The 12546-nt window shown below is 41.6% G+C and overlaps 1 protein-coding gene across 1 annotated transcript in view; it reads right to left on the bottom strand.

Annotated features, from left to right (window-relative positions):
* Nucleotides 1-12233, bottom strand: part of MYOM1 (myomesin 1) — a 156298-nt gene extending 144065 nt beyond the window's left edge. The window contains exons 1-2 of the mRNA XM_011996353.1: nucleotides 11928-12233; nucleotides 7022-7339 (exon numbers count right to left, since the gene is read on the bottom strand). Coding sequence (XP_011851743.1) covers nucleotides 7022-7311 — 290 coding nt within the window. The 5' untranslated portion in view covers nucleotides 7312-7339; nucleotides 11928-12233. The remainder of the gene's footprint in view (nucleotides 1-7021; nucleotides 7340-11927) is intronic.
* Nucleotides 12234-12546: the final 313 nt, after the last annotated feature.

Here is a 12546-nt window from a genome sequence, read left to right as displayed (position 1 = left end):
GCCATTCTGAGTGTATCTGGTGCCATCTCAACTTGATTTAGGCTGCATGAGAGCCTGACAAAAGAGTCAAGCACAGGAGGCAAAGAAGGAACCATGTCTTTCTGGGCCTCACTCTACATATCTATGAAAGGAAGGGCTTAAATTACATGAACTTTTGGTCCTTTCTTGCTTTAGCATTCCACAGTTCTATGGATCTATAAATTGCCAATTATGGGAACCTGTTGTTACCAGGAGTGAGAATCCTGGCTATCACTCCCCGTGTTTACAGCTGAGGAGGCTGGAGCAGGAGGCTGGTACATAGAGAGGACCATTCTCCTTGGATTTAGGGTTGGTCTTTGGGATTCAGAACATAATGCAACAGGCCGGGTGCGGTGGCACACACTCGAAATCCCAGCACCTTGGGATGCCAAGGTGGGCGGATTGCCCAAGCTTGGGAGTTTGAGACCAGCCTGAGCAGCATGGTGAAACCCCATCTCTACAAAAAATACAAAAATTAACTAGGCATGGTGGCGTGTGCCTGTAGTTCCAGCTACTTGTGGGCTGAGAGGACTGAGCCAAGAGGATCCGCCTGAGCCCAGGAGGTGGAGGTTGCAGTGAGCCGAGATCGCACCACTGCACTCCAGCCTGGGCAACAGAGCAAGATCCCATCTATTAAAAAATAAAAACAACATAATGCAACAGCCTTTTGAACAAAGTAACTCTGGCTTTTCTACTTTCATAGCTATTTCCCTCTGAACTTCTACCATATAGGAGATAATGTGGCTCATCATTTTGTTGGTATTAAAATACTGGAAGACAAACCCTGGAATATTGTATTGATTTTTGTTACCCATGAACTATGATGCTTTTTTCTTATATATAATAATTAAAATTTTATTTAGAGAAGAAGCAATAAAATCATTTCTAAAGGAAAAAAGTAAAACCTTGATATATCAGCAACAATAGAGACAAGGTTTCACTATGTCGCCCAGGCTGGTCTCAAACTCCTGGGCTCCAGCAATCCTCCTGCCTTGGCCTCCTTGAGTGTTGGGATTACAGGCATGAGCCACTGTGCCCAGACTATCAGCAGCTTCCTAAGCAAATGTCATCTCCAGTAACAGTCAATTGGCTCAATATTTTTTGTTATTCAGATTCAGCCACTTCAGTCTCCAGATGGATTTGAGTCTCCATACAACTATAGTTATTTCAAGGTGCTTTTCCTATTAAATACCAGAAAAACACTAACAAAAGAATAAGGCATTTCTTAGACATGACGTGGATGGAATCTGGGAAAATGGGGAACAAGTAAATGGTTTTACTATCATCATACCACCTAAAGAGAGTCTCAGAAGATTCGTTATATGCACAAAATCTCCACAGACCATTTCACAGCCTCAAAACTCCCTGGCTAAGGGTGCTGAGGAGCTCTGAGAGAAATCTGAAGGAATTCAGAACTCAGCCATAACCAGTAGACCCTCACATCTGGCACCTGCTCACACATCCCCTCTTCTGCACATCTGGCCCTGGCTGGACCACAGCATTAGCCTCCTAACAAGGGAACTTGCTTCTGCAACAGCCACAGTGATGCCGTTACCGCTGAGTCAGAGCACGTCGCTATTCTGCTCAAAACTGTCATGGATTCCTTCTTTAACTCAGAATATCGACTCCCTTCAATGGCCCACAGGCCCTCCATGATCAGTCCTGACCCACCCATCACCTTTCTGACATCCTCTCCACCTGCACTATCCATCACTCCCCCATTCCCTCACATGGGCCTCGATGCTGTTCTGTGCTGTAAGGCCTTGCAGTGGCTGTCCCTGATGCCTGGTCTATTTTCCCCAGATAACCTCATGGCTAACTCTCTGAGCTACTTCATGTCTTTGCTCAGATATCACTTTCTCACAAGGCCTGACTGCCCTCTTGAAAATTCTAACCTATACTCCTGGCCCACATTCCTGATCTCTCTTACCCTGCTGTTTCTTATTGTTTCTATAACATGTATTACCTTCTGGTATAAAATATAATTCTACTTAATAGAACAGAATTCAATATAACGTGCTCAGTAATTTATCCCAAGCACCTACAGCAGTGCTTAGCGCTCAGTAAATATTTATTGAATAAATGACTTAGAACGCCTAAACCTCACTGAGTGTTCCCCCTGTGCCAGCCACCACACTCAACATCTTACATGATTATCTCTTTTCGACTTCACAACATGAGGGACAGTCATTTTCCTCATTTTACAGAAATAGATATGTAGAAAATGACATGCATCTACAGCTCATAGCTGAGGTTAGGACACAAAAGTGTCCACAAGGCAGATTTCTTTGGTAACACATTTTGAAAGGATATTGGGGTAGGAGATGGAACAAGCTTTCAAGTTCTCTGCACTCTCTGCTGTGTTTAGTGGTCTCTATTTTTAGCACTGGTATCTTCTGTCTGAATTATAACTGTTTTGAATGTTAGCATGGTCTTCACCAACTCTAGTAGTTTCAAGAGGTTATAAGCTGGGTGACACACTGGGGGTGGTTGATCAATGTGACATAGGGGTAGGTGAGGGGCATGGTTTAAAGTTAGGGTGCCCAGGGAAAGTCACTCAAGCCTCAGTGTTTGTACCCCCAAACTGCTGTCTCTGAGACTCCTTTGCAAATATCTATGTCTGATTCTAAATGGTGGGTTAAAGTGTCTGTAAGTTTCCAGGATTGGCATTCATGGACACTCCTTGGGTTTTCTTTGTTAGAATTTGTGTCCTTCCATCTACTGTACCCTGCTCTAAATCTTGGTTATTTTGGTGCTCAATAGCTTCTCTACAAGAAGGCTAAATCAAAGGAAGCACAATGCAAAACTACATATTGATGTTTCAAGGAAAACCCAGTGGTGTATGATCAAGGGGAGTTGCTGACTGTAACTGGCATGACGTGCCCGCGGAAAGGGTGGGGACTTGGGTATGACGAGGGTTCAAATAACTACTCTGCTCCTTCCTAGTGTAATGAAGAAAAGTCATTTAATCTCCTTGGTTTCCAATTTTCTCATTTACGAAATGAGGATAAAAATTTCTACTGTTCAGAGCTGTTCTAAAGACTCCGTGGTATAGAGAATGCAATGCTGAATTATGTCATATAGGCTGAATTTTAGTCTGTTTAGAATAAATGTCTACTGTTACCATGGAAGGCTGAGGAACAGCTCTAAATCTTCCCATAACCTGAGAAACCTGCTGTGCTGTTCTCTGGTTTTTGTAAGCTATTCATTCTTGTAAGTCATTCATTCTACTTACAAGAATAAGAAAACATTCTTTTTAAATTATTTTCATCTTAATGTATGATCCAGCTTACTTGCAAGAATGGAAGGTGCCTGCTTTCCATAATCCCACCTTTTCTGTAAACATCTGCCTTATTTCATCCTAAGTCCTTATAACATTGGCATTAGGAAAGAGGTCCTCCGGTCATACACTAGACTCTGTTATTCATTTTTAGACTTTCTAGAGCAATGGTTCTGACCTTTGGTGAGTCACAGAGCTCCCTGAAAATCCGATGAAAGCTACAGTCCCTCTCTCCAGAAAAGTTCTCATCTGTGCATAATTTTGCATATAATTTCAGATCATCCAAGACTCTACTGAAACCATTCATGGACAGAGGTTAAGAACCCTTGCCAAATGGTTGCAAAGTGGTCATGAGTAACACTGCTCCTTTAATCCTGATGATATTTTGTTGATTAGCATGAAACAGTAGTAATCTTGTCATTTTAAGAGTTTTTGTTTTCCTAAATTATTTTCTTTATTTTTCCCACTATGACCAAGAACAAAGGCATTTAGAGTAAGCCGTCCAGAATTTACTTTATAACCCATGGCTCAGAATACAATTGGTAACTGATCTGTCCTGCAAGCGCACTGACACTAAACTAGTCATTGTTCCTAAGACTCACTAAGGTCAGCCAGGCCCTGAGCACATGTAACTCTCCATAGTTTCCACTTTAACCCTGGACATCTAACTACAAAGCAGAGCTAAAAATAGACCAAGCGGAGCACTTACACTCCACAGAGGTGCATTTCCAACCCCAGGGGTTTTAATCAACAACACTGTGCACAATCCAAAGAGAATGCTTTCATTTAGCAGGAATAAGTTGCTTCATTTTGAGCAAGCTAAAATATAACCTAAAGGAATTATGAAGACTTTGAAGTGTTCAAAAAATATTATCTGCACCTGTGTTCTAGGTCTAAAAAAAGAAAGATTAAAATACCTTCAGGATTGAGTTGGCTTTCTTTGTCTTTCACATTGAATTATTCAAAGGAAAACATATTGGCATTTTTCCCCCTCTTGTTTCTAGGTCAGCATGCTTCTACCAAAAAGTTTAAGTTGTTCAAACATAGCAAGCCATAATAAATACCTACCTACAAAAATATATACATAGTAGGAAGGAAAAAGTAATGAGTTTGAACATAGAAAAATAATTACAGTTCCATTCCCTAGAGAAAGTTTATTGTCTAAGGCTCTTTATGGCCAAAATGGCTACGTCTCCTGAGGATTATATAGAGCAAATGTTTTCATAATAAAATTTGCTCAAAGGTTTAATTACTAATGATATATCAGATTATGAATAAATATAAATATTGCATATGTGGCTAAAAGAAGGATTTGTATAAAATTAAAATAATTTTAATATAAAATTTTGCAATAGAGTTGAGAAAATAAAGATCCTTTAAAAATACAAATTCATAAAACTCTGGATTCTACAGCACTGGGGAAATGAAATAAGTACACAAGTAGTTACCTTGACAACTGCCTTATAATGAAAATGCCCATCTTCTATAAACCTAGCACAGACAGTCCAGGAAAATGGATATTTAAAATGTAATCTTTCTCTATTACATGTATTTTCCTAAATGAGGTTCTTAAGCATATCTGCAGAACGTTTTTCAGGGAAACAAATTGAGGCTGTCATATACATTTGGTATTAATTCCTCCCAGCTTTTCTTTGGAAGGCAGTTCGTTTGAAGCAAGTGCTAGAAGAAATGAATTCACCTCAGTGACAGTATTTCCATATCTGCAGCCAATGTATGATCCTTATGAATATCCCACGGCAGAATATGACCTATGAACTTGAGATTGCGAAGTGATCCTGTTCCATTTTAAATGGAATTTCAGAGTGTTGCCATCATACATTCCAGGTAAACCCCAGCAGAATCTGGCTGTTACTGAACCCAGCAGAAGCTCCCAGGAGGCCACCATCACTGATAAAATGATAGCTGTAGATCAGATGCAGATGCTGCTCAAATCCAAGAGGGATTTAGGAATTTCTGCCTCTGGAAGCATGCGTCACTTCTAGTTAAACTGACCACTCTATTATTTTCTCAATACCTTTTTAGATTCCCAGAGAAAACAGCTTTTCTAGTTGCCCTACCGGATATTTTGTGGACTTAAGTTTTGTAAGACTGAAAACTATGTTACATTTATAGCAAAAAATGCAACCTATGCCAGATACTTTGGAGAAGAGGATTAGAGGCAGAAGGTGGTTATTGACCACATAGCCCAGAAATGTCTATGTTTTGAAGATCAGCAATTTTTTTTCTGTGGAACATAGATTTTAAATAAAAGTCACATGTATCTTGCAAGTGTTTTTTTAATCTCCATGAATAGGGGATCATTCTGAATATGAAGAAAATAAAACTTGCCTTGGACTGAGAAAGTAAATATCTGCCCATCACTCATCAGGCTGAAATAGCAGCCACAGATAAGCCAACTGCAAAGTGAGCAGGAAATGACATTTCTCCAGGGACATTGCTGTTGTAAAGTGTCACGGTAACCCCCTTCTTCGAGTGACTATAGACTCACTGAGAAACTCTTCTCTAATATCAAAGACAATCAGTGAGCTTGCTGTTTAAAATTTTATCAGTAAGAGTAAAACATCTCACTCTTGCCCGCAGGATCTTAGTTGCTTCACTGAAGCAGAGACGCAGCCTCAATTCCCACTTCTGGTGAGAAGTCCCAGATAAGGGGTTTGGGGATGCAACAGTCCACACTTATCTTAACTTTATTGTTTCCAAAGAAACAGCACCCTGGGTTCACTTTGCAGACCAGACCTACATCTAAGCTCCACTCTTCCTAGAATCCTAAAATAGCCCTTTTTCCTCTAGTGTTTAGTCTCCTTCATTGCATTGGGTCAATAAACCTAATTTTGTCAGAATACAGGTTGGTTCCTATTATTCTTTGACTGAAATAGGGCCATATTTTTATCAAATGGTCGAGCTAAAGAAACTATTTGTTGCATAAGTAGTAGTTCTGAATTTAAGTTTTTGCTATTAGATATTGAAAAAATATTTAACAGAATACATCTTTGCAGTAGTTCAGTCTCCTGTGACCTGTGAATTTTAAATTCTATATATCAGCTTCTCATCTAGGCAGAAACATTCTGAGTGCGAGGAAACCCGCTGTGAGTACTGAAATGATCTTTTCTGGCCCTGCCGCTGCTAAAGTAACCTGTGGCAAAATTTCCCTGCTCTTAGAAATAGTAAATTGGCAACACAAGCAAGGCTCGCCCGTGAGAACACCAAGCTCTTTGTGAAGCTAAAAGAGACAATAAAGGGAAATAGGTAGGCATGGGTCCCAGGTCTCCCAACCAAGGTCTGCCTGCACACTTGGTTGAAATGCTGGGCTGCCGTATTTAAGAAGTAACTGGGAGAGGCTGGGCACGGTGGCTCACGCCTGCAATCCTAGCACTTTGAGAGGCCCAGGCGGGTGGAACACCTGAGGTCAGGGGCTCGAAACCAGCCTGGCCAACATAGCGAAACCCCGTCTCCACTAAAATTACAAAATTAGCCGGGCGCGGTGGTGCATGCCTGTAATCCCAGCTACTCAGGAGGCTGAGGCAGGAGAATCGATTGAACCCAGGAGGCAGCAGAGGTTGCAGTGAACTCCAGCCTGGGCAACAAGAGCGAAACTCTGCCTCAGAAAACCAAGACCAAACCAATACAAAACAAGAAGTAACTGGGAGGGTGACTCAGCGCACACGCCTCTTCGCTGAGGTGGGAAGAGTGCTTCCGACATACCCATGGGAGGAGCCATAATCATAGGCTGAGGCCGCCTTCCGACTGACGTCAGAGCTCAGGGCGTACTGTGAGGCCTGCTGCTGGAACGAGGCGGCGGACGCCTGGCGGAAGGCCTCGGCTTCCTGGCGGTGCGCGGCGGAGGAGCGGCTGCTGTAGGCCGTGGAGCCCTGCGTGTAGATGGCCGAGCGCTTCTTCTCATGCTGGTAGTGGCTCACGGTGGTGCGGAGGTCCTTGTTGCGGTAGCTGAAATCATAGTGCTGGTGGGACCTCTGATAAAAAGGCAAAGACATCCTGTGCCCCTTGAAGGAACCGGGCCACCTGAAGGAAAACAACACTTCTTGAGTGAATTATTAAGGAACAAATTCCATAGAACAAGTCATCTAAATCAATGTGTAAAAATCAATACTCTTGGCTGGGTGCCATGGTTCATGCTTGAAATCCCAACGACGATCTCTTGAGGCCGGGAACTCAAAGTCAACCTGGCCAACACAGTGAGACCCTATCTTTACAAAAAGAAAAAAGAAAAATTTAGCCGGGTGTGGTGTGTGTGTCCGTAGTCCCAGCTACTCCAGAGGCTGAGGCAGGAGGATTGCTTGAGCCCAAGACTTCGAGGCTGCAGTGAGCTATGATTGACCCTTGCACTCAGCTTGGGTGACAGAGCAAGACCCTGTCTAAAAAAATAAAATAAAAATTAATATTCTTATCTTTTCCAAAGAGTAAACCAAAAAGGGTATGAAGTTTAGCATAACTGGATATTCAAAAAACTCTCCACTTCATAGCCCAGATGGGCTTGCCCTGTCATTGTACCTTTTAAAAAAAAATTATATCTAGGAGGTTTTCCTAGAAAAACAAAGTTTTTCTAACCTGGCTATTGTGCTTTTTCCTCAGACTCTCCATAATACATATTTCTAATTTTCTGCCATTTCATTCTTCATTTGGGGCTTCATCTGGAAGAATGTGGAAGGATAGAGTCATGTGGTGTTCATTCAACAAATAATTAGCAGCACCTACTGTGCGCCTGGCACCATCCAGCCCATCAAATCCAGTAGTGAGGCTGGGAGTGGTGGCTCATGCCTGTAATCCCAGCACTTTGGGAGGCTGAGGCAGGCGAATCACTTGAGGTCAGGAGTTGAAGACCAGCCTGGCCAACGTGGCAAAACCCCGTCTCTACTAAAAATACAAAAATTAGCCTGGCATGGTGGTGGGCACCTGTAGTCCCAGCTACTCCGGTGGCTGAGGCAGGAGAATCACTTGAACTCAGAGGCGGAGTTTGGAGTGAGCCGAGGTTGCGCCACTGCACTCCATACTGGACAACAGAGCAAGACTCTGTCTCAAAACAAAACAAAAAAATACAGTGGTAAACAAAACAGACAAAATGCCTGCTGTAATTACCTTGTTCAGAACCATACAGTCTACTGCAGGAGAAAGACAATAGAGAAAACAAGTCAAGTATGGCATAGGTTAATATGCCAAGAACCAGAGAAAAACAAAGCAGGTAAGAGGGATGGATGCAATTTTCAACAGCCTCAGCAGGGATAGCTTCCCTAGAAAGTACATCTGAGCATGAGACTTTCTGGGGAAGAGTATTCCAGAAGGAAGACCAGAGCAAAGGCACTGAGGAATGAACATGACTATCGTGCTCCAGGAACCGCTGATTGGCAGGAGTTCTGGGGTGGGAGAGGTATAGGAGATGATGTCAGAGAGGTGAGCTGTGAGCATGGGGGATGGGCTGGTAGTGTAGGGTCATGTAGGTAGCAGTAAGGACTTCAGCTAATACTGTGAAAGGGCTGAGAAGCCATTGGAAGACTCTGAGCTGAGACTCATTCTTGCCGATGTCTGAAGATGGACTGTGGAGGGAAGAGAGTGAAAGCCAGGAGACCTATGAAAGGGCTGAGTTGTATCCTCTCAGAATTCCTAGGTTGAAGCCCTAACCTCCAGTACCTCAAAATGTGACCATATTTGGAGATAGGGTCCTTAAAGAGGAAGTTAAGTTAAAATTAGGCCATTAGGATGGGCCCTAATTCTATATGATGGTGTCTCTATAGGAAAAGAAAACCAAGACCCAAATATGTATATAACAGAGGGAAGGCCATGTGGAGACACAGGGAGAAGACAGCCATCCATGAGCCAAGAATAGACCTGAGAAGAAACCAACCCAGCTGACACCTTCATCTTGGACTTCAGCCTCCAGAGTTGTAAGGTAATAAATTTCTGTTGTTTAAGCCACCCAGTCCATGGCACTTTGCTGGCAAAAGAATACAAAGTCCACTGCAATTGTCCAGGCTAGAGGTGACAGGGGTAGCAGTGAAAGTGTGAGAGGTGGTCAAGCTCTGCACAGGTTTTGAAGTTAGAACCAATGGCATTTGCTGAAAGTTGTAAATTAGGATGTGAAAGAAAGAGATGACTCCAAGGTTTTTGTCTGAGCAATTGAAAGACAAGTTGCTATTAACTGAGATGGGGAGGAATGTGGGAAAGTATCAATTTGGGGTGGAAAAACAGGCGATTGATTTTAATGCTCTACATCTGAGACGCCTGTTAGACCTCCCAGAGGAGACATTTTAAGTGGGAAGTTGGATACGTGACTCTGGAGTGCAGGGGAGAAGTCCAGGATGCAGATTTACATTTGGGAGTCAACAGCATATAGGTGGTATTGAAAGCCAAGAAAACAGATGAGCACCATTATACACGGAAAAGAAAGTCCTAAAAGAAAACAGATGAGCACCATTATACACGGAAAAGAAAGTCCTAAAAGAAAACAGGTGAGAACCATTATACACGGAAAAATAAAGTCCTAAAAGAAAACAGGTGAGAACCATTATACACGGAAAAGAAAATTACAGGCATGGTGGCTCACGCCTGTAATCCAGCATTTTGAGAGGCCAAGGCAGGAGGATTTCCTGAGCCCAGAAGTTTGAGACCAGCTTGGGCGACATGGTGAGACCTTGTCTCTATCATAGAAATCTAAGATAAAATAAAATAAATAAAATAAAGTTCTAGAACTGAACCCTGGAGTATGCTAATCTTATATAGAAGCTCTCTCAAATCTCACAAACACTTCAAGCAAAGGTATAGTCTCAAAGCAGAAAAAAAAAAAACACAACTGTTTGCTCCATAAGGAACATACAGGCTTCTAGTCTCCCTACATAAAGAGGTAAGAGAGTCGATTCCCAGGGTGGCAGCTGGCATTGTGAACTTGAGCTAACAGTTCTACTGAAAGTCAAAGGGTATGTTTGTTTAGCATAGGGTGGGGAGACATCACATTGCCTTAGCATTCTTGAATAGTCTATCCACTGAAGCAGGCCTATCAGCCATGTTGACAACCCTGGATGAAGTAATAGTTTTATAAAAGCTCCACCCCCAAGTGTTTTAATGCTTTAGAATTAGTTTTAAAGTGATTTGTTTTCTCCAAATGTCATTTTTTTAAAAATTCAAAATGAAGAATGAATCCTTCTAAACTCAGCATATTCTTTGTCAAGTTTAAAACTACTTTTTATTTAAACTATTTTAAAAGTCAGCATGTATTCCCTAGAGAAGAAAATCGAGCAAACTTCACTCCAGAAATATTTATCTTAGGGCTCATGGAAGATATCAATCTACATGGCATTTCCTAAGAGAAAAAAATAGCTACTAGCAAGCAACTTTGCTTCAACCCTTAAATAGATGGCTATTTTCTGTTACAAAATATAGAGGATAATTACCATGTGTAACTAATAACTACTAGACAAAAGGGGTTAGAAAATGTTAATACAGAATTATATTAGGCAGTTATAAAGATATTAGAGAAGTTTCTGTTATGATACTACATTGTAACATGGCACATGTTATTTTAATGATTTTCAAATAAATAATAAAGAACCTTGTTATGTTATAAACTAAATTCACTCCCCAGATGATTTGAAATGCTGTTATTTTCACAAAATAAAATCTTTAAGTATCTTGCCCCAATACTATTTTTTACTCTGTTTCATTTCTCCCAAATACATTTATTTTTAATAATACTTAATATTCCTCTCACATAGATAGTAGGTTACAAGTAAACGGGGTTTGACTTGAAGTCCTCCCTGCTGTTGTCACAGCCCTGACCTCTGGAACAAAAGTACAACCACCTCCTCTTCATCAAGTAAGCCCTTGAAGTTAACTAAAGCCAGGATTAGCCCCAACACATGACAGCTGGAGAAGGTTGGGAGGAAAGGTGGTTTTAGTGTCTTTTGTTTCTTTACGACCTAAATTTTCTTTCTGAAAATAATTTGAGAATTCAGGAAGAAATACAAATTCCATAGCTGTAATTTATGATACCTTTGTGCAGTCATTAAAGGGCAAAAGCTGATGAAAACGATTCCCAGAAAAATCGCTATGTGGGGCTCTATGTTGCCTCTGAAATATTACTTAACTGTTTTGAGGCCATATCATTGTGCACGCTCACATTTACCCACATTGCATTGTCACAGCAAGATCCCTGAATTATAAACTAGTGACTTCAGAGTTAATTTTTCTTCTTTCGGTCTAATTTGTAACCAGGGAGCATTGTATGGCACACACAGGATTGAAAACACAAGGCCTCCTGTCTCTCACCCATTTCAGATTTCAACCAAACCGTACTTGGAAGGAGCACTAAACACACGCTTGCAGTTCAATCCGAGGCAAATATGACCTCCTTACAGTTCCAGGAACAGCAGCTTAATTTCAAAAGCATACAGTGATGTGAGAGAAGAGCTGTGCCAGCCCAACTGGCACCCGGCTGTTCTGGTTTCCCTCCCTGGAGCTTCACTTTCCTATTTCTCTGTTATTCTGACATCTCTTTGAGAAAACTGCTGAGTTCAGAAGACAGAAAGAAAGCACTTACACTGCAGTGCTGCTAAGCTCATAAGCTATCAAGTGCATTCTTCTGCTTCAGTGTCACACTTACCAGTTTCCAAAGGAGTGATGGTGGTGGAAATGTTCCGATGAGGCCGAGGAGCTGGATGAGAGAATGAAAACTCCGCCTAGGTTGAGTCCAAGAAAATGTTAAGAGGCAGGGCTAAAGACAGGACCCTGGAGGCCAGTTCAAAAATAATGCATGTGGTCAGGCAGTCGAATGTCAGGCCACACAACCAGCCTTTTATGGCCAAGAAAGCAGTTAAATATAGCAGCAGATGGGGAGGGTAGTCCCAAACCAGGAGGAGGAGAGGGGCGCGGGCAGGTAGCTGCCTCAGTAATATAATTGCATAATGCCGGTCAATGGGTCTGGCCCAATTAAACAAAATATAGGATTTTTATTTGGCAACAGGAGCTATTTTCAATGTCACTTTATCATTAGATAACATAAAAGTGTAATGGAAAGAGTGGTTTGTGTTAACAGCTAAAAATAGGTGTAGTAATATGAGTCTCAAAATGGACTTCATGGAATTTTAATGCCAAGATATGGTTCTGGGCATGCTGTTAATAACACACGTACAGTACAGTACATTTAAAAGATACAAAGTGAAAAAAGAACTTGAAGCTAACTAAAGGCAAAATAAGGAAGAAATGGGTTACACGTGGTGGCA

This window comes from Mandrillus leucophaeus, unplaced genomic scaffold, assembly GCF_000951045.1.
Source record: "Mandrillus leucophaeus isolate KB7577 unplaced genomic scaffold, Mleu.le_1.0 Scaffold51, whole genome shotgun sequence".
NCBI classification, from domain to species: Eukaryota; Metazoa; Chordata; class Mammalia; order Primates; family Cercopithecidae; genus Mandrillus; species Mandrillus leucophaeus.
This window is presented reverse-complemented; position numbering and strand designations above follow the sequence as displayed.